This window comes from Sinocyclocheilus grahami, unplaced genomic scaffold (assembly GCF_001515645.1).
Source record: "Sinocyclocheilus grahami isolate Dianchi unplaced genomic scaffold, SAMN03320097.WGS_v1.1 scaffold637.1, whole genome shotgun sequence".
NCBI lineage: Eukaryota > Metazoa > Chordata > Actinopteri > Cypriniformes > Cyprinidae > Sinocyclocheilus > Sinocyclocheilus grahami.
Window position 1 is genome coordinate 548389 of NW_015505816.1, and position 27314 is coordinate 575702.

The 27314-nt window shown below is 36.0% G+C and overlaps 2 protein-coding genes across 3 annotated transcripts; both read right to left on the reverse strand.

The window, feature by feature from the left end:
* Positions 1-33: 33 nt before the first annotated feature.
* Positions 34-13419, reverse strand: hck (HCK proto-oncogene, Src family tyrosine kinase). Of its 2 annotated transcripts, none has more exons than XM_016241869.1 (13): positions 13401-13419; positions 10087-10211; positions 9019-9055; positions 8443-8539; positions 8253-8348; positions 7134-7237; positions 6867-7013; positions 6588-6740; positions 5262-5444; positions 5104-5180; positions 3755-3908; positions 3489-3620; positions 34-788 (listed from the first exon to the last, which is right to left on the reverse strand). In XM_016241869.1, exons 2-13 carry the CDS (start codon positions 10201-10203, stop codon positions 586-588), a joined length of 1500 nt encoding a protein of 499 aa, XP_016097355.1. In that variant the 5' UTR covers positions 10204-10211; positions 13401-13419; the 3' UTR covers positions 34-585. The 2 variants fall into 2 exon arrangements, with proteins under 2 accessions (XP_016097355.1, XP_016097354.1); XM_016241868.1 differs by lacking the exon at positions 13401-13419 and adding an exon at positions 13055-13166.
* Positions 13420-14611: 1192 nt separating this feature from the next.
* On the reverse strand, positions 14612-26997 carry LOC107558240 (RBBP8 N-terminal-like protein). Its single transcript, XM_016241870.1, has 15 exons — positions 26797-26997; positions 24276-24380; positions 21740-21782; positions 20960-21055; positions 20069-20181; positions 19683-19758; positions 19221-19405; positions 19012-19064; positions 18835-18896; positions 17719-18418; positions 16368-16497; positions 16256-16290; positions 16067-16160; positions 15879-15966; positions 14612-15785 (listed from the first exon to the last, which is right to left on the reverse strand). Exons 2-14 carry the CDS (start codon positions 24340-24342, stop codon positions 15881-15883), a joined length of 1740 nt encoding a protein of 579 aa, XP_016097356.1. The 5' UTR covers positions 24343-24380; positions 26797-26997; the 3' UTR covers positions 14612-15785; positions 15879-15880.
* Between the last annotated feature and the right edge of the window lie 317 nt (positions 26998-27314).

Sequence of the window (27314 nt, forward strand, 5' to 3'; positions counted from 1 at the left end):
ACTACCTTAGGTACAGATACTTTTTTTTCCTGAAATGTTTGGAGCAATGATTTAAAATGGATTTTTTTTTCTGAGCAAATACATGTATATACATTTCCTAATCCACAATAACTTCTTTGAAACCTAATGTAGGTTGAAGTTTTAGAACTGATCTTTTCTTAAGCAATCAAAGCTACAATTTATTTTATTGCTCTATGTGTACTCTGTACTATGTGTGTATTAGCTCTAAAATACAACTGTCATTGGGTTTTTACAAAGAAATCAGACAAGTTATAACACGACAAAAATAATATTATTTCTCACGTTTTATATTAAAATTCTAACTTTATATAGCTTCTGTTGTGCAACACTCAGTGTAAGGCAAAGAGCTCTGCATGATAGAAATAAAACTGCTATTATTGAGATTTTGAAATTGTATTAATTTGCATATCACTATAACTTTTCACATTTAATTTCACTACATATGTATAAAGTCAGGTTGGCATGGATAAGTTACATATGTGTACATTTCATCCTGATAAAGGGGATTTATGCAAGATCAAGGTTGTGTCAAAGTGTGTGTGTGTGTGTGTGTGTGTGTGTGTCTCAAGGCTGTTGCTGATACTGGCTCTCTGTGGCAGTGTAAAAGTCCTCCAGTATACTCTGCAGGTACTCAAAGGTGGGCCGGTCCTCTGGCTTGTTCTTCCAGCATTCCAGCATGATGTCATAGAGCTCTTGAGGACAGGAGTCCAGACGCTGCATACGGTAACCTCTCTCCAGAGCACGGATCACCTCTGGATTTGTCATACCTAAACACACCATAAACACAGAGTTTCTAGCATCAGCTGTTACCATATATTAGTTTTGGGTAATTCTCTGGAAACTGTGCAATTTGATCTTAACAATTCAGGATTTTTCAAAATTGTTTTTGTATAAAAATGTATAAGGTTACTGTTGAAATTGAGAATTGAAATTGTTGAAACCATAGCTAGCTAGTATTACTGCACCAGATATGATAAAGCCTGAAACCTACTTCTGTCTGAACCAGGTGGTGAAAAATAATTTTATTTTATAAATAATTATTTATTCCAAATATTATGACAGGAAAAACTCATTATTATTATTATTTTTTTAAAAGAGGAAATGTCACAGTACAACAGGGTTGAAGTGAGATGTTCTTATAAATGATGATGAATAGATACATGCAGATTAGCTGCTATTCAATTGAAAAACAAAGATTTAAAAAATGCACTGTAAAACTACCGTTAAATATATTACTGTTTTTGTAATATATTGGTTAAGACTGTAATATATTGGTCTTACTGGTAAGACTGTTTTTGGAAAGAAATTAATACTTTTATTCAACAAGGATGCATTAAATTAAGATTTTTATTTCATATTCATTTTCTATTCATTAAATAATACTGACAAAACATATCATGGTTTCCATAAAAGTTGCGGCACAACTGTTTTCAACATTTATATTAATAAGAAATGTTTCTTGAGCAGCAAATCAGCATATTAGAATGATTTCTGAAAGATCATGTGACATTGATACTGATGCTGAAAATTCACTGATGCTGCCATCACAGGAATACAAATATATTAAAATAAATTATTTTAAAAAACTATTATTTTAAATTGTAATGATATGTCACAATATTACTGTTTATAATATATTTGATCAAATAAATAAAGCCTTGGTCAGCATAAGAGATGTTTTTCAAAATGTGACCAACCCCAAACTTTTTAACAATAGCATAAAGTGAGTTGACACTGATGCTGAAAATTCACTGATGCTGCCATCACAGGAATACAAATATATTAAAATAAATTATTTAAAAAACAATTATTTTAAATTGTAATGATATGTCACAATATTACTGTTTATAATATATTTGATCAAATAAATAAAGCCTTGGTCAGCATAAGCAAAATGTGACCAACCCCAAACTTTTTAACAATAGCATAAAGTGAGTTTGTTTCACTCAGTTATTACTAAGTAAGTTATGTGAACTCAACCATGAAGAACTGAAACAGTTACTAGAATGTGTTATTGCTAGTTAATTCTAAGAAATTTTTGTAGGTTTATTTGATGTGGCTAATTTTTTTAATGGGTCATGATGGGCCTTTGTTTTTTATTTTGTACTGTTCTTTGAGGTCCACTTATAATGTTCTTAAGATTTATGCATCAAAAAACATCATAATTTAGAAGTAATTGGCTATTTTCTCATCAGAAAATCACCTTCCTCATCAGAAGTCATGTGTGGCAGACTCGGAAGTAAATGCCCACTGCTCTGATTGGCTAACATTTGTGTATATTTGACAGCCTACATCCGTCACAGATGGATACTGCTGTGATTTAGGTTAAAAACGCATAAATACTCAGTACGTATCAAACGATAATAACAGACAAAGCAATAGTACCCACGTAATGAAAACTTTTCACACTTGTATGGTGCAAAATTATTGTCGGATCAAATATAGTCGGCATAGCATCGTCTTTCAGTTTCAATCTTTCTGAAAATCCTGTGTCCAATTGTGCCTTGTTTGTAAACGAATCCGCGGTAAAATGAAGTGAACAAAAGACTAGTTGTTTAGCCTTAAAATGTTAGTCATCTAATTTTTTTTCTTCAAGGCTGGTAATACATTTTTTAATTCAGTTATGAAAAGGTAGATTGGTCTTATTTGTATTGGAAAAGTAAGACTGATTACCCCTTGTCAACTACTAGTTGGTCAAACTAGTTCTTAAGACATGGTGGCTAAGTTTATGCAACTGACCCCAGGTTCTTACTGGCGTGGTCTAGAATTTCATTAAAAATAAAGTTCATCAAATAAAGCTTATCGTTTGGTTTCCACACAGACCTGCATTTGCCGCTTTTGTTATTTGCTACTACATGCACGAATCGGTGGGTGGGGCTAAACAGGCAGTAATGTCGAAGCAGGCGTTGATCATCTTCTGCGGAGGCGGTGCTTATCCACACTATTACATCATAGAGTAGCAGACTGGCTTCAATATAAGCTGTTTTTAGACTTATGAGAAAGTTTTGAGTTCTGAAACTTACAGGATGTTTTTATAGTACAATGACCTCTTATGTCTAAAGATCAAGGGAATTTTGGTTTCTCAGTCCATGACCCCTTTACTGATTTTTACTGAAGTTAAGTTTTATACACATATAGTTAAGTAAAGCTTATAGTTTAATTTACTGTCAAGAAATGTATTTTTTCAGAGTTTTAGTAGAAATGAAATACATTTACATTACTCAGATATTTTTTTAATTTAAATGTTTGATAATGCAGTGAAAATGATAAGGCAGTTGATTTAAATCGAATTTTAAAAATACACATTTTTAATTAACTTAACTTGTTGAGTTTTGAAAACAAAGTTAAATCAATTAAATAATAGTTCCAAATCCTAGAAGTCATAGAGATACAAAAACAAGTAGGTACAAATGGCACAGATTCCAGACAATGACCTTTATTCACAGTGCACTGTGGTGAACACTAACCTGGATACGGTGTGCGACCATAGCTAATGATTTCAGTGAGCAGAATGCCAAAGGACCAAACATCTGATTTAATGGTGAAGGAACCATAGTTTATGGCCTCTGGAGCGGTCCATTTTATGGGGAACTTTGCACCTTAGGTCACAAAAAAAAAATATTAACATGACTTCCTCTGACAGTAACCTATAAAGAAACATGCATGTATCCAGTTTACCAGCTTAAATTAACTTGGTTTCTCATCATTATTGTTGGCTGCATATCCCACTAACCTTCTCTGGCAGTGTATTCGTTGTCCTCTATGATACGGGCCAGTCCGAAATCAGCAATCTTACACACTAAACTCTTGTTGACCAGGATGTTGGCAGCACGAAGGTCTCTGTGAATGTAGTTTCTCTGCTCAATGTAAGCCATGCCTTCTGCTATCTGAAGTCAGAGAAAAAATAATGTTTTAGTTTAATGATGTGCTTACACTGGGTTTGTGTCACTGAGAGCAAGAGGTGCGATAAGCTATAATGGTGTGTGTGCGTGTGTGTATCCTCTTATCGGTGAGGGCAGATTCACATCTGTCCTGTTAAGTGTATGTTTTAGTTTAATGATGTGCTTACACTGGGTTTGTCACTGAGAGCAAGAGGTGCGATAAGCTATAATGGTGTGTGTGCGTGTGTGTATCCTCTTATCGGTGAGGGCAGATTCACATCTGTCCTGTTAAGTGCTTGCAATTCTCTTCCCCTTTAACTTAAGGTCGCACCCTTTTTTTTTGCAACTGTCACACACACTTGCATTCAAAATCCTCACTTGAATGAAACACATCATATTTACCTAATATTTCCTAATATATCTTTTTGCATAACTTCATTATTACCCGATTCTGAATGTATATTGGTGGTCAAAACTTTGGAATAATGATTTTTTTAAATCATAAAAGAAGTTGATGAAGAATCATGAAAGAAGTTTCTATGCTCACTAAGCCTCTTATGCGCAGCTGCATTTATTTGAACAAAACTACAGTAAAAATGTAATCATGTGAATATTCTCACAATTTCAAATAGCTGTTGTCTGTTTAAATATATTTAAAATATAATTTATTCTTGTGATGGTAAAGCTGAATTTTCAGCATCATTACTGCAGTCTTCAGTGTCACATGATCCCTAAGAAATCAATCTAATATGCTGATTTGATGCTCAAGAAACATGTATTATAATTTGAAAACAGTTTCATAGCTTAATGGTTTTCTATAAATGCAGTCTTTGTGAGCATAAGAGACATCTTTTAAAAATGTGACTTATTTATGTTTGACCGCAAGTGTATATTTCGATATTTTAAAGAATCACTTGCACAAGAGAGAACAAACTGATATTATCTTGGATTAAAAGTGACAGAAAGTTAAAGGAATTGATTGTCATGTTAATGGTGGACTCAACCCTCTCTCTCTCTCTCTCTCTCTCTCTCTCTATCACACACACACACCTCTGTACACAAATATTACTGTCTGTCGGTTATTGCATTTGAATATTAAAATCTACAAAGGCAAACCTGTCTTCCACATCAAGGGAACGTGACTCTGTATGTGGGAGGAAAGCACATGAACTGAACAAATGAGATCTTCAAATCGCCTCACCTGGGCTGAGAAGTCAATCAGTTTGGGCAACTGGACACGATTCCCTTCATCGCTTTTAATGAAGTCCAGTAAACTGCCTGTAAAACAGGCACACAAACAGATAAATAACAGAAATATAAAGCCATGCTCTGCACAGTGGAGTCTAGAGTCACACACACCTTTCTCCATGAACTCTGTAATGATGTATATGGGCTCCTCTTTGGTGACCACAGCGTTGAGACGGACCAGTTTGTCGTGCTGGATGGATTTCATTAAGTTAGCCTCCATGAGGAAAGCTTCCACAGACATACTGCCAGGCTTCATAGTCTTCACTGCCACTTTTGTGTGCTTGTTGTATGTTGCTGAGAAGCAAACAGAGATGAGTTACGCTGGAATTCTTCATTTCTTCACAAGAGGGATCATGAAAATTGCATGTTGTTTTTTATTTAGTACTGTCCTGAATAAGTAGACAATAATAGTAGTTAAATAATAACTGAATTTATAAAAATGATCCCATTCAAAAGTTTACAATGAATCTTAATACTATGTGTCATTTCCTGGATGATTCACGATATTTTGTATCATTTTTTTCATGTTTTTATAGTTTGTGATAGTTGTTCATGAGTCCCTTGTTGGTCCTGAGCAGTTCAACTGCCTGCTGTTCTTCAGAAAAATCCTCCAGCTCCTGCACATTCTATGGTTTTGAACCCTTTCCAACAGTGATTGTATGATTTTGAGATCCATATTTTCCCACTGAGGGACTCATACACAAGTATTACAAAAGTTGAAAACATGTACTGATGCTCAAGAAGGCAACACAATGCATTAAGAGCCGGGGAATGTAAACTTTTGAACAGGACGATGATGATGATGTGTAAATTCTTCTCATTTTTTTTAACGATCATATTCTTTCATTTAGTACTGGACTTCAGAAGCTCCATAAATACTTACATGTTTCCTAGAAGACAAAATAAGTACAATTTACCCTGATCATCCAATTTAAAAAGTTTACACCCCCTGTCTCTTAATGAATTGTGTGGCCTTCTTGAGCATCAGTACGTTTTCACCTTTTGTAATAGTTATGCATGAGTCCCCCAGTTGTCCTCAGTGTTAAAAGATGGATTTCAAAATCATACAGTCAATGTTGGAAAGGGTTCAAATATGCAGAAGATGCTGGAAAACCAAAGAATGTGCAGGAGTGGGAGGATTTTTCTGAAGAACAGCAGGCAGTTGAACTGCTCAGGACCAACAAGGGACTCATGAACAACTTGTTATATACTTGGTGTATTAATATAGAATGTTAGTTCACTGGCATTTTGCTGCCAATGCCTGGACGCTTAAAATCCGACTTTTTAGAGTCATAACCAACCATTTTAGTTCTGTATTTTACACTGGAAAAATCTTTCAGATCCTACTAAACAAAGCATACTGCACAGCAACAGTATTTGGAGTAAACAGACAAATAAGAAATACATATCAAAGCAAGCAGTACGTATGTGTCTTACCCATCCAGACCTCTCCAAACTGGCCTGCTCCCAGACGTCTGTCCAGTTTGAGAGACTCACGTGGGATCTCCCAAGCATCTTTCTCCCAAGGTTTCTGAGGTTTGGGACTCAGACAGGGAACAGTGAGAGATTGGCACAACCCATCGCTCTGCTCTGTAGATGCAAATTTATACAGTTTGTTAATTGTAAACCAGCTGAGTAAACAATCCTTCATGAAAAAGGTTGGTATATTATCCAGTGAAATGTGTCCAGATATTTGCATTTGTGTATTGTACTTACTCTTGTAGTGGCTGACCAGATCCTGCAGGGTGTTGAAGGTGATACGTGGAGAAATATAGAAACCACCATTATCCAGCGTGCGGATCTTATAATGCTTCACAGCGTCTCCTGTTTGGTCGCAGTCTCTGACAGACAGAGAGTAGCTTCCTGAGGGGGGGATACAGATGAAGTAAAAATGTTACCGCTGTAAGAAAACAACACTGCTAATGCTTCAGTATTACACTCCTTGCCTAAAATCCTTCAGCTTTAACACTGTGCTAAACGTACCCTTGGTGGTTTCACTGTCTCTGATCATAAAAGATCCTGTTTTGTTTCCAGATGCCAGCAGCTGTCTCTCTGCATCCTTTCTGCTGACACCTTTAAAAAACCACCTGTAGACATATACATAAATAGATGAAAAATTATATTAAAAAACCATAAACATTCAAAAGTTTATTGTGCACAGTAAGGCTGTTTATTTGATCAAAAATGCAGTAAAATTGTGAAATATTATTCCAATTTAAAATAACTGTTTTCTATTTTAATATATTTTAAAATGTAATTTATTTCTGTGTTGCAAAGCTGAGCCATTACTTCAGTCTTCAGTGTCAGATGATCCTTCAGAAATCATTCTAACATGCCAATTTGGTGAAACATTTCTTAATATTATCAAGGTTGAAAACAGCTGAATATTTTTGTGGAAACTGTAAAACTTCTCTTTTTTCAGAATTCTTTAAGTTCAAAAGAACAGCATTTATTTGAAATATTTTGTAACATTGTAACTCTTTACTGTCACTTTTGATCAATTGAACGTGTCTTTGTTAAATAAAAGAATCAGTTTCATTTGAATAGTGTACACACACACAATATTTATATTATATTATATTATATTATATTATTATTTTAAACAATCTTATTATTATATGTGACCCTGGACCACAAAACTAGTCATAACGGGCCAATTTTTAGAAATTGAGATTTATACATCATATGAAAACTGAATAAATAAGCATTTTATTGATGTATGGTTTGTTAGGATAGGACAATATTTGGCCGAGATACAACTATTTGAAAATCTAGAATCTGAGTGTGCAAAAAAATCTAAATATTGAGAAAATTGCCTTTAAAGTTGTCCAAATGAAGTTCTTAGCCATGCATATTATTTATCGAAAATTAAGTTTTGATATATTTGTGGTAGGAAACTTTTCTTTACTTAATATCCTAATGATTTTTGCAATAAAAAAATCGATAATTTTGATCCCTACAATGATGTATTGTTGGCTATTGCTACAAATATACCTGTGCTACTTATGGCTGGTTTTGTGGTCCAGGATCACATATTATAAACAACCTTTACTGTGAGATCAATGGCACCACTACAAATGTGCACAAACTATATTTACTCACTCTTCAGTTTCCAGAGTATCCTTGGCAACATAGTTACTGGGGATGAAGCCCTCCTGACCAGTGCTAAGAGATGCTGCTTTCCACCATTCACCTGACCTAAACACACCAATCAGTCAATCAATCATTCAATCGGTCAAAGAAGTGAGATACTGGATGTTAAATCCTCATTGAGAATGACAGGTTTACTTACTCCTGAAGGATTTTGAGTCTGTCTCCTTTCTTGAAGCCCAGGTCACCTTCATGCATAGCTTCATAGTCATACAGAGCTATGGTAATGTTCTCTGAAGCTAAAGGCAAATGGAATCTTTAGTGTGAAAGAGCTGTGATCACACATTCACTATGGTTCTGAGTAAGAAACAGACTGGTGTCATACCAGTCTTGGTATATTATAACAACACTTGCTGTGAGTTTAGCACGATTCCAACAGGGTACAACGGTTTTAAAGTGTGCATACTTTTTATATAGCGATTAAGGTTGAGAATTAATAGCAGGCATATGCACTGCCAGTGCTGCAGCACACACTGAGGTTGAATGAAATGCATGTGGAAAACAGTGTACTATCTGCACTAAACCTCAAAACAAGCTACTTTTTCATGTATACGACACATTGAATACCACATCCCTGAATGTTTTACTCTTGCTCACGAGGTCAACCATATGAGTTGAAATGTGTATTTTGTTAAGTATTTCAATATTTTACAAAACTCTAACATTCTGAACGAGACATCCTACCTATTTACTAGAAATCAAAGACAATTTAACTTACTATCTGACCCAGCAGCTGGGTTGGAGGTGGTTCTGTTCTGTAGATGGTAGAAGAGGTGCAGTATTTAAAACAGCAAACTAGACATTTCAGTTCTCTTTTCGGAGCACAAAAACAGACCTGTCTGAGGCAGTCTTTCAAATAGAGGATATCTGTTTAAATAAATAAACATTTCAAGCTCGTTTTAAGGTCATTATGTAAATCAGGTAGCAGCAGCTAGAAGCACAAGCACAGAGCGGTGTTGATACTGTTAACTAAAACTATTAAACATTATGTTTTCAGTAATTGGAATAAAGCTGAAATGAAATGACACATTGTATTAGATGAAGAACTTAAAAATGAGAAATGTTAAATGAAATGTTAAGTAAATCTAAAGAGAAGTATTAAAATAATAATAATACAATTAAAAAATAACCAAAACCTGGACAAAAATAAAATGTGACCCTGGACCACACTCTTTTATGCCAAAAATCATTAAGATATTAAGTAAAGATAATGTTCCATGAAGATATTTTGTAAATTTCCTACTGTAAATATATCACAACTTAATTTTTGATTAGCAATATGCATTGCTAAGAACTTCATTTGGTGAAGTTTGGCAGAACTTTCATTGGACAACTTTAAAGGCGATTTTCTCAATATTTTGATTTTTTTTGCACCCTCAGACTCCAAATTTTTAAATAATTGCCAAATATTGCCCTATCCTAACAAACCATCCATCAATGGAAAGCTTATTTAATCAGCTTTCATATGATTTATAAATCTCAATTAAAAAAAAATTACCCTTATGACTGGTTTTGTGGTCCTGGGTCACAAATGTAAAAATACAAGTTCATTAAAAATATTATATATAATATTTTATTAATATATGCAAAGTCAAGATGATCATACAGCTGAGACTACTCTGTCTCTCAGACTCTCAGAAAGTGGAAGTACAGTATTTGAAGTCACAAAATGTGCTGAAACAGCCAATTCTGATGGTTTAGCGCAACTCAGCACTTTTCAGTAAGGAATAACCCTGAAAAGATGTCTTGTCAATTTAATCGGAAATTCCAAAATGCTTCTACTTACAGCTTTGGAGCCTGCCGTTGGGTCTTTGGTGTAATGTGCTGTCTGGTTGCGATTGTCATCGCTGCCCATTGATTTGCCAATAGGATCCTGCTCCGGTTTGGTCCCCACACAGCCCATGTTGAGGCCTGAAGAGTTAACAACAGAAGACACTAATGCAGGTTGTCCTTCTACGTTTAAAAACAGAACAACATTTCCAGTATAGCAAGTATGCAAAACATGGGTTGTTCTGAGTTCCCACTAAACAACGCTTATTTTTGATGCTCGAAAAGCATGTATGGAACAAATTATGATGGAAAAATGCCTGTAATGTGCCATATATGACTCAAATTGTATTAAATGCCACGTTTTCGGCCTACTGTACAACAAGATGAACCTAAGATGATACTTCTGATTAGTATTTCCAATATTATGAGTCAGACATGAATCATTGTAAGCCTGTGTAGATTGTAGAGACCCTTGGTGCTATTGGTTGCTACAATCGGTGTATGACTCTTTTGGGAAATGTAACCTTGACCGATAAATGTAGTGAATGTAGTATAATAACCGGTTTCTCATACTGGCTTCCATGTTGTAGGCTGAAGTTATCTCTCGCCTGTGGTTTTGACATTAACTCGCTCACACATGCACATGAGGAAGCTGCTCAGTGGAAACTGTGGTTGGTTAAGGCCTAATGTTCAAAGCTGATTCAAATCAGCTAGCCTTAACACCCTAACACTTTTCTGAGAACGTAGCAGAAATTAATCTACCAAAACGTAAAGAACTGCCTTCCATCAAAAATAGATTCCAACTTGGTCAATTGTTGGAAGAAAAAAAAAAGTGACTTTTTCCTCACTTTTGAACGAGAGGTGAGCGGAAAGCGCATGTTTTTGAGCTCTTCGGCCTCTCTGTGGCTATTGCCTAAGAATAAAGGAACTTCAACTTGCATCTCTTGTCATGAGAGTCCAGTGTGCTGTTATAGTGCAGGTTCATGTTTCATTTCATGCTTGATAATTAACTTATTCACTCTTAATCTGAACGTGCATGACCCTACACAAAACCACAACCAAAACACCACATTTCATATCAGTGGTCAATCTGTTTGTTCGGAAGATAACCAGGATAAAGAAGTAAATTGTAGAAATTCCATTAAAGAGAGTCTAATCAGTTGAACACTGAATCGTAATGTAAGAACTGCTAAAGTTGCGTCCTTCAGTAGATGCAATGGGTTTGAGAAATATGTGGCGCATTAAAAACTTGTTTCCTGTAGCTTGTTCACCCATGTTCTGTTTTCTCTTTTTTTAAGTTGTTTCTTGTGTGTTGCTTTTGATTTCAAATGCTTTTTTAGTCTCACTGGCTTATCAGGTCCATTGTGAAAAACAAGTGCATTGAATTTGATTAAATGTACACTTGTAGTATACCTCAAATCTACAAAGTATATTTTAAATAAACTGTGCTTGAAAATAATATAATATTACTGCAATAAAGGCTATTGAAGAGAGAGTACACTTCTATGACAATGCTTCCTTTAAAAAAGTGCAAATTCAAATTCTTAACATTATTAATGTTAAATGTTTTACTTTAAAGTCTGAATAAATACACTAGCATAGTAAAGCACTTAATTTATAGTTTATTTTTTCATAAATGCTTGACAGTACTTCAACCAAAATTCAAAGACAATAGAATTATGAACTTACATACAGTATAAAGATTTAAGTCCTATTTATGTGGTTCAAAAAAGTTGAATCGCTTGCAAATAAAATGCTGATGTCCGTAAACATAACTTGACATTTTGTCCTGGTTTTTTATTTTATTTTATTATTTACATAATAAGTACTCTAATGAAAGGTCTACTAAAGTAGTTATTTTCACAGGGGAGTTCAGGTAGTCTCCTCTCAACCTGCTTAATTGCTGTCTTGATCACAGGTACATTTCCTTCTTCCGAATCCGATAACTGATCATACCCAGAGGAAATTTTCAGATTTGCCTTTCGACAGTGCCACCCATCCCATCCCACCCAAAGATTATTTTGTCCCTCAAAGCCGCAGAGCTGAGAGGAACCACCTCCACCTTTCCCACAGGAGCGCAGGGAGACTCAGATCTGCAGCTCTTTTCATTTAACCACACATGCAAATGTGGGGTGTCAGTTCCACCTTCCTTGTCAGGACTCTCTCAGTGTTATGTTTTCTCTCCCAGAAACATACTGTACGTGCAGACTGTCAGATAACACCACAGCCGACTGACTTCAGCAGGCCAACAGCCAATAGAGAAACGTGAAATATTACTGTAAAGTGTGCTTTTGAGTGTCCTTTTACATGAGGAGATGGATCCTCTGAGGAGGAAGATAAATATTTAAATGTGTCCTCTGATATTGTTCTGTTCTGCAAAACTATAGTGAACTATGGAAGTACCAGTTTAACTAAAGCATGATATTATTTCAAAGAAACGTGCAGGTTCCTCAAACACAAGACATGTAACCTAAAAAACTGTAAAAAACAAAAAAACATGTAACCTATTGGATTTGACACAGTGTGTCATGCTTTAGAAATGAATCCAAATAAACAATTCAGTAAAAGAATAAACAGCTAGGCCTAAATCGTGTGATGAAATATGGGTCTGATGAAGTAGATCTTTTTTCCTATCATTTTTATTAGGCTATTAATCTAAAAGAGACCGGATTATAGTTTACAGAGAAAAGACAAAAACAGGTCGGAAATCTATAAAAAGTAGCTTATGACAAAAACTTTGAGTAGACATATTAAATTAATTTTAAATGTTAATATTAGGGCTATTTAATTTAGGTGAATATGAAACCTCGTTTAATAAAACGAACATCGAAAATCAGCTTTAGGGTCTGAATCGACTTTAAGTCGAAAAAAAAACACACAAAAAACAATGATATAAAATAGAAATTACGAAACATAAAAACCTAACTAAATAAAAACACTAAGAAGGTATGTAAAAAAAAAAAGAAAAAAAGAAGCGAACTCACCACTTAAATTGCAATCCAGAAGAAAGGTATATTTCTTTTTTTCACAAAATCTCTCTAGTTAACCGAGATGTTGAAGCCGCTTCACACCGGCTCCTCCATCACACTGATGCGCTTCTGTGTCTCAGAGTGAGACTGTCGCGCTGTGCTGTCCAAGAGGAAGTTAGGGGCCGTGTTTCAAAAACTACTGAGATGCCTTCCTAGGCAACAGTTCAGAACACCAGGCGCGCTCCGAGTCAGACACACAAAAAACAATGATATAAAATAGAAATTACGAAACATAAAAACCTAACTAAATAAAAACACTAAGAAGGTATGTAAAAAAAAAGAAAAAAAGAAGCGAACTCACCACTTAAATTGCAATCCAGAAGAAAGGTATATTTCTTTTTTTCACAAAATCTCTCTAGTTAACCGAGATGTTGAATCCGCTTCACACCGCCTCCTCCATCACACTGATGCGCTTCTGTGTCTCAGAGTGAGACTGTCGCGCTGTACTGTCCAAGAGGAAGTTAGGGGCCGTGTTTCAAAAACTACTGAGATGCCTTCCTAGGCAACAGTTCAGAACACCAGGCGCGCTCCGAGTCAGCTCAGCTCATACATACACACTGAACCCATCCGATTCATAACGAGCTGATAATAAAAAAAAATAAAACAAATCAAGCTCTAATAACGCTTAAAATGCTGTCTATGTAGGGAGCTCAGTGAGTATTGAGACATCATGTAGTCAGAGGAAATCGGTCATAAATATTCCGCTTCAATATCCGCATGCCCTATTCACGCAATAGTCTTCTTACAACACTGTGAAACCAGGGTATTTTGTGTGAAGGTTGCAAAAAAAGCTGTTTAAAACCTTTTTGCAACGTCACATCACTTCTGAGAAAAAAATAAACCTTCAAAGTATCATTCAAATTTTGACAAATAAGAGCGATTTCAAATATAAGTGATGATAAAGTTCAAATAAAAGTGAAAATGTAACAACAACAAAATTAATAACAAAGGCATATTTAGACAAGATTTGCTTGAGAACAGATTAGAAGAGCGAGCTGAGTGTATCTATAGTGCACAATCACAGACAGAAACACACAGATGTATTATTGGATTGGAAATAGACAAACAAACTCTTAAAGAAGTTGTTACAGGTCTGTGAAAGCCAGAAATATTGCTTGTTTGTAGGTGACCAAATACTTATTTTACCGAGGAATTTACCAATTAATTCTTTAAAAATCTTACAATGTGATTTTCTGGATTTTTTTTCTCATTTTGTCTCTCATAGTTGAGGTATACCTATGATGAAAATTACAGGCCTCTCTCATCTTTTTAAATGGGAGAACTTGCACAATTGGTGGCTGACTAAATACTTTTTTGCCCCACTGTATATAAATCTACCTCTTCTTTAATAAATACTAAGCCAAAACAACTTCATTCTCAATATGCAAGTACTTATAAGAGAGAAAAGAAATCGGACACCTAGGAATATTAAACAAAACATATATGTGCATGGATCAAATAAAACATTCCTATTAGAAAATTAGAAAACAGAAGTCAGGTGTGATATGTTGATGCAAGGGTTTTTATTAGGATTTCTACCTTTGTACTTGAAACTCATACACCTTTGTTCAGTATACAAAGGTAAGCAAGTTAAGTGTTGTGGTGGTGATCGGCATGTTCAAGTGAAAATTCTGAATTGTTCCAATGACTCAAAGCACTGTTCTTCACAGTGAAAATGATTTACACTCTTCCTGCAACAATGCAGGTGTTTCCCACATCCTAAACCATTACAGGTGATAGTTCACAAAGTATGACCACAGCCATCAGTTTATGCAATGGTCTTATAATTGTATTTAATTCGATAGACATTAGTTGAGGAACTAACGTATCAGAGGAACTTTAGTATTAGATCATCTCCAAATGATCTCTAACTATCAAAAAATAGTGCAAAGGAAAGGTTTACAGCTAGTTTGAAACAATGGTACAGAAAGTTCAAAAAAAGTATACTTTTTTTCTTCACAGTTTTACCCTTCCTCCTTTTGCAGCTTTTACAGCTGTAAGTGGAAAATTCACTATTACAAAATATGTTTGACATCTCAAAAAAAACCAAAAGGGGAAGCCGAGGGTTTTTCATTTTGTCACATCTACAAGAAGCAGGCTGTAGTACTCAGACAGAGACAAAAATAGATGAGATGCAACAATTTTACATGGAAGAGAGAATGAACATAAACTGAGGACTGACATGACAATGTTCACAACACACGACAGCAAGCAATTATATGTACTCATGTTATACAGTATGTGCTTATTAATAACTTGTGAAAAGAGGAAGAAGAAAGTGAAACCGAGGAAATAAAAACACATCTAGTTGATAAGTTTATTAAGAAGCCCCCTTGTCAGTAAAAACAGCTGGCTTCCTGTTATTGTACAGCTAACGATTGCTGGGAAATTGACTCAGTGAAGTAACAAATTCATCCAGCACAAATTTACCCATGTACAGTATGAACAACTATAGCTGCACATGCTACTAATAGATCTTATTTAATTCCAGTCTGGACTGCATTATGTATTCTGTTTGATACATGAGAATTATGTTGACAGAGGTGTAGCTGAAATCTAGTGTTGGTTTTTCTGGAAAACTAAAGCGAACACCAGAGATTCGAACTTGGAAACTGGCGGCGAAGGGTGAAAGCAAAAATGGGTGTCTGCATAACCACAGCAACTAGATCATAGCTGAATCCATTGCCTGTATATATAAAAAATAAATATATGAAGTAAAGCGTTTGTGAAAATACTAAGCAAAGCCAATTAACATAAAACAGAGAAAAACAAATGAGACCTTCATCCTTGCTCTGAGTCTACATGGTTTTCTTGAGGTCCCCTGCTCAGACGAATTTTCTTCTCCTTTAGTGAGCGCTGGGAAAAAGCTAAGGCAAAACAATAAAAGTGACATTTTAGAAGATGCTAAATGTATTAGTTGAATCAGCTTTAAATAAAAAAATGAATGATTAAAATATGATCTCTTACCATCAGTATCCTGCCCAAATCTTTTTCTGCTCGTTTCAAGGTTATTGTTCTCTTTCTCCTCTTGCGCCATTGGTCTGCTGCCATGATCGGACAACTTCACCACCAGCCACAACAAAGCAGAAGTTAGAACTGATCTCATAAAGCTGTTTGAAATTTAATGACATAACATAAATTCAGGGCTAAGATTACCTGTACTCCTGATTTAAGTGTCTCCATAACCACAACTGCAAGGCAAAACAGTCCAATTCAACTTAGCACAATCCAAATAAACCTAAACCAACCAACAAGAGTGAAGCTTTACCTGGTTGCAGGGAAATGGTTAGCGGTGGGATTTTCTTCTTCTCTGAGCTGACAGATGTTTCAGCTGCTGGAGATGTTTCACCCTCCTTTACCTCTTCCTGTTCCTTACATGTTTCCTGTGCTTCCTCCTGCTGTGTAATGTGAATCGAACATCACAGGCAATTTTATTTGCATACTCGTAAATACAAATATGTACAGAGTTTGTTGCTAAAACATGAATTCATTAAGTCATTTTAGGTCAGTTGTAGGCATGTTGTGCTAATTTGTTCCTTTGTTTTATTTAAATTGTGGCCACAACTTAACTACGTTAAAAGAAGGAACGAAACAGTACACTGTGTCCTTGATTTAACAAAACCACAATATCTATTTTTTTCTTCGTAAACGGGAACAATGCAAACACAAAGAAACATTAGTCTGAGCCCACATGAAAAAATACTATAGTAATTTACTAGTAAAATACTATAGTGAACCATCCTATAGTAAAGTACTTGAATTAATTTGTTGTGGCAGTCCTATAGATGATGAGGCGATATATAAAAACTATAGTAATATAAACAAATTACTTTACCCAATACTGTACAAAGTTTTCTACAACTCTAGGGTATATTATACTACAATACACTACAGTTCACTGTTGTAAAAACTAAAGTATACTACAGTATTTATTACAGTTTATCAGTTCACTACAGTTAATACTACAGTATGCTGTAGCATTCATTAACAAAGTGTTGTAAATACTGTAATATTTACAGTATAATACACTTTACTATAGTATGGTTCAAAAACTATAGTATTTACTATAAATTACTATAGTATTTTTTTCATGTGGGAGTGTGCAACAGTTAGTATACAGTATACAAAACAAAGACAAAGCAGAACCTTTTCCATGTCAAAGAGCAAGGAATGCTATTCGTGCAATATCCTGAATGCTTGATCAAAACTGCATTATCTTGTATTAGCTCATTTTAAAAGAAAAACTCTTCTTTTTTTGCTACACTGGTAGCCTGCTTTATTGAAAGCAAACTAAAGAAAGCGAAAAGTTTAATTTGTTGGGTTATTGTAGTCTAGCCGAGTATTTCTTAACCAAGCTAGCATTAAGCTAAGCAGTTAGCTCGCAAAGTGAAAACTAACTGAAACTGTTAAGAAAACGGAAATGTTTAACTTGACTATTTTTAGCTTTGGTAATATACTGTGATATGCAGTTTATAAGTATAATTAACATATTTTCATGATAGTCATTTTAACAAGATTTTCTGTTCAGGCATTAACAGGATACACTAATTAAATACTGTCTCAAACATTTATCTCAAACTCTTTATTGAGGACATATTTCTGGATCATTTGAAGTCTACCTGTGTATTATTGTCTGCTGTCTGCTGGTCACTTTGAGGGCTTGATGGGCATTGAGATGACGATGAAAGTGTAGCAGGTGGTGAGGAAGACGAAGACGAAGATACATCGCTCTGTGAGTGTGTTTTCTCTTTGCTTTTTGAACAGCCCGACTCAGACAGGTCTAACGGTGCTTCCTCTTCGTCCTCTCTCAGTTTCTCTCCAAAAATCCTCTCTGGCTGCGTTGCTGAGACCTTCCACTGGGGCGGCGCTGAAACGGCTTCTGTCACTCTCTTTTCTCTACTCTCTGCATGCTCTGACAGGTTTCTGCGGGACCAGGGCCGCAGACCGCTAGGTGTTGGGCCATGTGTGCGAGACTGGTGGCCACTGCTTGGTGGGACCAGTTTAGGGAAACGCAGTATGTTTGAGCTGGGAATTGGGGTCTGGCTTGGGTGAACTGCTATCCCGCTACCAACACCAGAGCCGCCCGCTGCTACCGTTACCCAGTCAGTAGATTCTGAGAGCGACCACGGGATAGACAGGCGGCCGGTCTTGATCGGAAGTGGGCGGAAAGGGACAGGGGCATGGATTTGTTGCCGGCTGTTACGTTCCTCAGAGGCAACAGAAGAAAAAATAGGATTGTTCTTCAGTAGACTAAGAGGAGATGGAAGAGAAGGAGACAAAGAGGAATGTCTGTGCTCAACCGAGTCCACGCTGGAAGATCTGTGGATGTATGAGGAGAATAATTAAGACGCGTCACCGTAAAGGAGACATATTATGCCCCTTTTTACAATATGCAATATAAGTCTCAGGTGTCCCCAGAATGTGTTTGTGATGTTCAAGCTCAAAATACCCCACATATCATTTATTATATCATTTCCACTCAAATGCCTATTTTGAGTGGAAGCAGAAACACGCTGTTTTCGTGCATGTCTCTTTAAATGCAAATGAGCTGATGCTCCCCGCCCCTTTTTTCAGAATAGGGCTGTGTCTTTAAAGCTCCTAACTCAAATACTCTGCTAAAAACATCCGTTTGGTTTTGATTATCATGTATATCGCACTGAAACCATATTAGTTTAAACTTCGGATATACGGTTTTCTGAGCGCACACATCCGAAGCACAAACAAATGGCTCTCACCTTCTTTCAGCACAGTGGTCTGTGCCCCATCTTGAGATGGGCAACATGGGCTTATTCGACTCCTGAAAGAGAGAAACACAAATTTCAGCAAACAATGAAACAAAAAAGAATAAAAAAAGAACAAGATTTACTATAAAACAACCATTTTTAAAAGAGCAAAAACAAATTATAGCTTACTAATGAAAATGCCCTGGCCCAGCTTTGCATAAGTTTGTGTTCAGAAGCTTTTTCTGTACAGGATAAAGAACATTAAAAATCTTCTCATCAGATGTGAACAAGCTAAGCTATATTGAGTATATTCAGTAGTAGTAATCTAAAGTATTATCAGAATAAAACCGCACTGGTTCTCATATATGTCAGAAATGTCTGCCGTGACGGTAACTTACCCAGGATGTCAGTTGGCCTGTTGTCCGTCTCATGTTTGACAGTCGCTGCAGGTACAGTGGTGTCCCCTGGTGGAGGCTGGCTGGACTTCAGCCCTGAGGCCAGTAAAGTCACAGCAGCCACTGCTGTGTCAGGTGATACCTTGACCTCTTGGGTGATTGCGTCCTCAGAATGACCATTCTGCCGACTGAAAGGTGAAGCAAGGAGTTATTACACATGTCTATTATATACAATACATTGTACTAGTCTGTTAAACGGGCCCTGACCACAAGTGACCAACATCGAAAGATATTTGATCAAAATTTTGTACAGACCACAGTATGTTGGCTAGTGCTGCATGGTTACAGGTAGAGTAAATCAGATCGTGCCACTATGTGACAGGATCAGAACTTGCAAATGAGAAACAACAGGAAATACTTGCACAGATATGGCAAGGAAGCATGTTGCGAACATTGGCCACTCACTTTGATGGATCCCTCAAGCCCTTCAGCTCCTCTCTCAGTCTGTCGTTTTCTTTCTTTAGTGCATTCATCTCACTCACTGCAGCAGTAAACAAGAATATCACTAATATTCATTATATTTCTTTGTGACCTCTATGAAAGAAATTAATACGTTTGATCAATTTAATGGATCCTTGCTGAATAAAAGTAAATAAAAAACATAATATTTTAAAATAGATAACAGATATTTCAAACAGTACCATTTTACTGTATGCTTTAAATGCTTTACACAGCATTTGTGTAAAGCCTGATTAATGATATCTCAAAAGAAATCTTTTTGCATAAAACAAATCAACATGGTCAATGCCACAACATTTCTTCTTCATATAAAGGCTCTATTTATAGCTCACCCAGTAAAGAGATGTGCTGCAGACTCTGGAGCTGGGAGTTTTCATACTCCTGTTGCCTTTTTTTAGCTACATCCTGAGTGACTGTACACCTGTCACACAACCCGGCTCGCAACCTGAGGATCGACAGACACATCCAGTGTGGGCAGTGGTGCGTGAGATTACATTTAATTACATTATTACATTTACTTTCCTTTTTTTTCCCTTTCTCTTTCTCAAAATTGTATGGTTTGGAAAGCGTACATTTGAAAGAGCATTGTCTTTGGGTTGTGTGGTAGGATGGCGTCTTTCGCCGAGACGCCATCATTATCGCTTCGTAATGGTTTCAGGTGTGCTCCTGAAGGCAATGCCACAGTGGAAGATGTGCTTGTTGTGGTTGGGGATCAGATTGGTCCTGAAAATATTATAAATGAGGTTCTATGTACAGTTAATGAAGATGGTGATTTGTTGATTGCTTTTTAAAATTTTTTATTTTTTATTTATTTTTTTTATAATTTTGGATTGTATTTCTAAAAGTTTTTTTCTGTGATTGAAAACACTGGTTTAATAAAGGTGTCTTTCAAATTCAAAATTCTCTCTCTCTCTCTCTCACACACACACGTTTACTTAGCTATCTAAATGGGGACATTCCATAGGCCTAATGGTTTTTATACTGTACAAACTGTATATTCCATCACCCTACACCTAAACCTACCCCTTACAGGAAACTTTCTGCATTTTTACAATTAAAAAAAATTACTTTGTTTACTTTATTTTTATTCCAGTTTTACAAATGAGGATGTCCCCAAAGGGAGGTTTTTGGAGATTTTGTCAGGTTTAGCTTACTTTTGGGTACAAATTTGTCCCCAAAATATGGTTAAGTAGGTACACACACACACACACACACACACACACCTGTTCTCCAGCTGTTTGATGTTCTCAGTAAGAATCCGCTGCTGTTCTTTCATCTGCTGGTTCCTGTTGTAAAGTTCTTCTATGCGCTTTGCATCGCTACAACAGAATGCACATAAACCATTTTTGAGGTAGATGTCAATTATGATGTCAGTCATGTTTTTAGCTTGAAAAATATGGCATTCACACTCACATATTCTTTTTATTTGTCAGCTCCAGCACTTTCTCTTGCCATCCTGTAGAAAGAGAAAAAAACACATTGTGAATCTGGACAACTGGAGTGTGAAGCATTAGATGGTAGTGCTGGGTCGTTCTTGAACGATTCGTTCATTTTGAACAAATCTTTAATGTGACTCGGGAGGAACGAGTCGTCTCGGGGAGTGATTCATTCAGTCGCGTATTCGCAACATCCTATAGGTTCTGTACTGGAATTAGTCAAGTAGTTCACCTGTTTCGAGTCTTCGGGTTTTCCGAGTCATTCGTTCATCACGTGACAGCCCCATAAGTTTAACCAATGCAGTCTGAGCCAGAAAGAGAATTGATTAGTTCATCTCTCGAGTCTTCAGGTTTTTCGAGTCACTCGTTCATCACGTGACAGACCCAGCTGTTTGATGTTCTCAGTAAGAATCCGCAGCTGTTCTTTCATCTGCTGGTTCCTGTTGTAAAGTTCTTCTATGCGCTTTGCATCGCTACAACAGAATGCACATAAACCATTTTTGAGGTAGATGTCAATTATGATGTCAGTCATGTTTTTAGCTTGAAAAATATGGCATTCACACTCACATATTCTTTTTATTTGTCAGCTCCAGCACTTTCTCTTGCCATCCTGTAGAAAGAGAAAAAAACACATTGTGAATCTGGACAACTGGAGTGTGAAGCATTAGATGGTAGTGCTGGGTCGTTCTTGAACGATTCGTTCATTTTGAACAAATCTTTAATGTGACTCGGGAGGAACGAGTCGTCTCGGGGAGTGATTCATTCAGTCGCGTATTCGCAACATCCTATAGGTTCTGTACTGGAATTAGTCAAGTAGTTCACCTGTTTCGAGTCTTCGGGTTTTCCGAGTCATTCGTTCATCACGTGACAGCCCCATAAGTTTAACCAATGCAGTCTGAGCCAGAAAGAGAATTGATTAGTTCATCTCTCGAGTCTTCAGGTTTTTCGAGTCACTCGTTCATCACGTGACAGACCCATAAGCTTAACCTATGTTATCTTAAAACTGTTAACTCTTTTTGGCCTATTTCATCTTCACAAATGTAAAGTTACTGATTGTATGCCCAATTTTAAGATTTTTTGTGTTGATATTTTCTGAATCTCTCTGCTCATCACTTAATAAGAAAGCTGCTAAAACTACTGTATTGATGGGAAAAATATTGACTTTGATGTAAGGGTTTTGTATATTCTTTGAAGTTGACATTTTATGTGTAACATTCCATTTAAGTTATTTTTTATTTTAATTTATTTATTTAAAAAAAGATGTTTAACTTTTTATTTGTTTGTTTTTGTTCCGTTTATATTTAATTTTTATTATTCTTTATGTATTTATTGTTTTGTATTCTGGGTGTGTGTATTTTATTGCTATGACTGTATCCCCTTGTGAATGTTATATCTTCAATAAAAAATAAAAATAAAAAAAAAGAACTAATCAATTCTCTTTCCGGCTCAGACTGCATTGTTAAAGTGTATGGGGCTGTCACGTGATGAAGGAACGGCTCAAACCCGAAGACTCGAGAGATGAACTAATCAATTCTCTTTCCGGCTCAGACTGCATTGGTTAAGTTTATGGGGCTGTCACGTGATGAACGAATGACTCGGAAAACCCGCAGACTTGTCAGATAAGAGGTGAGGTGAGCTAATCATAGACTGAAGACCCAGGTAAACAATGAATTAATCTTTTCTGTTTCTTATTGCAGTTTTGTATTGTTTGTAGTGTGATCAACGTTTGCGTTAGTAGACGTGTTAGGGAAGTAACACGTAACATTTTAATTGTATTTTGCTAAAATGAACGAAATGAACGAAATGACTCGAAAAAAGATTTGTTCATTTTGCTGAACGAGACTCAAAGGTCCGAGTCGGTAAAATGATCCGAACTTCTCATCACTATTAGATGGCACATAAGAAAGAAGTGGCAGCTGTTACGAGTTAACTTAAAGAAAAAGTTCATCCAAAAATAAAAATTAGCTGTTGAATTCAGCTGATAAAAGCATCACAATAATCCACAAGTAATTCATACAATTCCAGTGAAGTGGAGAGCTGCATGTTTGTAATAAACAAATTCATAGTTAAGACGTTTTAACTTTAAACTGTCGCTTTCGGACAAAATACAAGTTTGTTTAGAAGTGTTTTCTTAATGATAGATTTGTTTATTACAAACATGCAATTTATTACTTCAGAAGTTTGATTGACTGTGATGTTTTTATCACTGTTTGGACTCTCATTCTGACGGCACCCATTCACTGCAGAGGATCCATTGGTGAGCAAGTGATAAACTGTTACATTTCTCCAAATCTGTTCTAATGAAGAAACCAACTCATCTACATCTTGGAATGCCTAACATTGAGTAAATTTTCAGCTAAATTAAATTTTTTGGTCAACTATTCCTTCAAATATCATGTTCAGGCTTATTTTTGCTGACATTTTTGGGTGCTTTATGAAGCATTAATGTGAGTCACAATGTAATGCCATTGAGTGTTGAATTCACCCCACCTTTATTCATTAAACTATCACCTTTTGTGTTCAGAAAGAAAGACATAAAAGAATAAAAAAGGAAGTCAAAAAGGCTTTGAATGACATGATGGTGAATAAACAATGTCAGATTTATACTCAAAATGTTGCTAATTTAAGAGTTTGTGAGCTCATAGCATTGTTTTATTGTTTTGCTGATTTTATTTATACAGTTGTTGTTGTTCATTCACATTAGCAAGATTTCGCAGGCAAACAAGGTCCAATGTCCATAGTCAACAGTGTAGCGATTTATAAAGCAAACCTAACATGGAAGTCACTTTCAAACCAAGCAGCTTTCTGTTTGTCAATGCGGCAAATTCATGTGACCGACTTAACCAAGAGAAAAATCTGCATGGGGAATTTTTTTTGCCTTCGATCGAAACTCCTGATCTTGCAGATTCCTAATTGAAATGACTGGATTTCATCTGAGAAATTTTGCTGAGCAACAGTAAATGTGACCAATAGTTATCTATTTTTTTGGTTATGTAAAGATGTTTTTACAGTTCATCGTCATTGGTTTCAGAAGTTGCCTATTGGCAAAATCTCAAAAAAATAAAATAAAATAAAATAAATAAAAAAAGATGGCTGGTCTTACCCTCTAACTCATGTTCATGCACTTCCCGCAGTTTCTGCAGGAGTTCAGGAAAGCTTTCCATAGCCATACTGGTGTTCCTGCACACCTGCCTCTTCACTCGTCTTCCTACGAATAAGGATAAGAAGGAATAATAAAGGAAAACATGAAAAAATAAAGATTTGTTAAATCAATGCCTGATTAGGTTCCAACTGCTGCCAGTTTATGTTTTGCTGTTGCCCTGGCCTAACCTGCTAAAATATGAGTATAAATTTCTACACTCACATATACCAAGGCTATTAAAACCTGGTCTTGCCAAACTGGTTCTGCAAGATGTGCACTGCAGGCCTAACTTTATTTGTGTATGCATGTATGACTGTGTGTAGAAGAGAGAGTGAGAGAGTAAGAAATAAGGAGAGACGGAATCACCACAACATGTGTGTTTGTGCTAGCATCTAAAAACAAACAGGATAAGGAAGTTTATTTATAACCTTTGCGCAGACAACTTATAAATGGGTTTCAATTTGACACATACGACATTGACATCTAAATTTGACAACGTTCAGCTTATCTTCCCTGACCTGTGCTATCTACAAATGTCCATAAATCTCCTTTGCCTCATAAATGACTGCCTCAAAAATCTTTGAAACTAAATTCCTGATGATCTCCATGGTTGATGTAAAGGCCTAGACACAATGACTAATGTTTAAATGACTGAAATGCACTGAAATGTGAATATATATTTCATATATACATTACCGTTCAAAAGTTTAGGGTCAGTATGACTTTATTTTTTTAAGAAATGTATATACTTTTATTCAGCAAAGACCCATTAAAGTGATCAAAAGTGGCATCAAATCAGTATATCAGAAGGATTTCTGAAGAATCATGTGACACTGAAGACTGGAGTAATGATGCTGAAAATTCAGCTTTGCATCACATAAATAAATTGCATTTTAAAATAGATTAAAATAGAAAACAGTTATTTTAAACTGTAATAATATTTCACAATATTACTGTTTTTACTGTATTTCTGACCAAATAAATGTAGCCTAGGTGAGCATAAGAGACTTAAAAAAAAAAAACATTAAAAAAAATCTCACGACCCCAAAGTTTTGTACAGTAGAGAGCATAACTTCTCTTAAAACTGATGGGACACAAACACACTTTCTAGTAAAACAGGGTTTTTAATTTCAATGCAAAGTGGGAACTGTGCATAGAAACATCTGAATACATTATAATGACTCATTATATTTTTTAACCCCATCTGCATGACTTCTGCCTGCAAAGATACAGCAAGTCGCTGAGGGCTCTTGGGAGGGTGTGGTTACCCCCCGCCCCCTTCCCCCATACAATCTTTTTTGCATTTTGATCCGAGTGATTTTTGCCTGTTCCTTCACTCTCTCTGCATGTCGGGATACGTTAGATAACAGTTTTGAACGTTACAGCAGCGGGAGCAAGAGGGAACCTGTCTCTCAGAACTGCAAACTTCACTTTTCACACACATCTACACATCTACACACCAAAAACACACACACACACACACACACACACACACACACACACACACACACACACACACACAAACTAATGTTTTAAACCCACTCCTTTGAGCTGACTTTGCAAAAATGATTACTAACAATTTAGAATATACCTGTACAGATTTACCATACAAACAGGTGTTATCATATCTGACCTCTGACTCTCAGTGCCCTTGACATTTGGGGTCAGAGGTCATTCACGGTGTCACTAAATAAGTGGGAGATTATATATAATGCATACTGTAATTGATCTAAAACAAACTAAATCAGTCAGTTAAGTCAACAGGAAGGACAAGTGGAGTCTTTGAACAGGCCTGGGGCATATTATTATTAAAATACATGAGAAAGTATGCTTCTGAGATGGATTGGTGGATCAGGTCCGACATTACGCAATCTCTGCCTATGATTTTGCTAGGGTTTTTTTTTTTTTTTTTTTTTTTGGCAGTTGATGGTTGTTTGTGTTTTACATGTTTCAGTTTAATACTTGTTATATTACCAAGGGCAGGACAATCAAAATATGAGAGACATGAGAGACTCTCAGAGAGAGAGAGAGAGAGGAAGTTGCAAACAAATGTTAAACTTTGGGAACCTGTAATGATGGGTTTATGATACAATATCAATTATTACTTTTAAACAGTTTTCATATTCTCATATCAAAAAATTACTTGTGATTATTAAATTAATATTCTCAATATTTCAATTAATATAAAGAGAAAAACTTAGTAAACAATAATTTTAATAATAAAAATAGACATGTGAACGGGAAATTAAATACAATTCTAAGACCAGATGAATTCATATCACTGATCAAATAGAAAAAAATAACACGTCACACCATCCAACTGAAATAGCTTAAATAATAATGAGTGATTGTGTTTTTGTAAATATGATGTGTTGCGTTATTGATGACTGATCACATCATGCAATAGCTCAATAAACAAACACCAAAACACATGACATCTGGTCAATACAGTGTGTTCAGGAGAAACGAGCAGTCCACTCACCCCGTGCCACCTTGTGGACGTCAATCACGTCACCTGCCAATCACGCGATGCTGTCGGCCTCCTCGTCACGCCAGTGTCATCCGGAGCCCACCGGAGAGCCACATCAGATTGAAAACTAATGGGAATGAGAACGAAATAGAGAGGAAAAGTAAAAAAGAGTTACATACGCCCTGTGCTCCTCTCCTCCTCCTCCTCCTGCTCTTCAAGCAGCCCCTCCTTCTTCTCCCCACTGACGAGGAGAACAGGTTTGAGCAGTTCCCTGCCGCGACACACAAACACCAGTTCTGCCCTGGATAAACCGGTCCTGCTGAAATCCCACTAAACCTGCCCGGCCACAAAGAAAAAAAATCCTCAGAAGGATATAGAGAAACTTTAGACACACAAAGCCGCTTTATTCTGCTTTGACTTGCTCTTTTAATCTAAAAATCTAAAGATGCATTTATTCAACTTTGTTGCAGTAACATGGGAAAGTTTTTATTAGCATTTATTTACAACATACATATATACATATATACGGT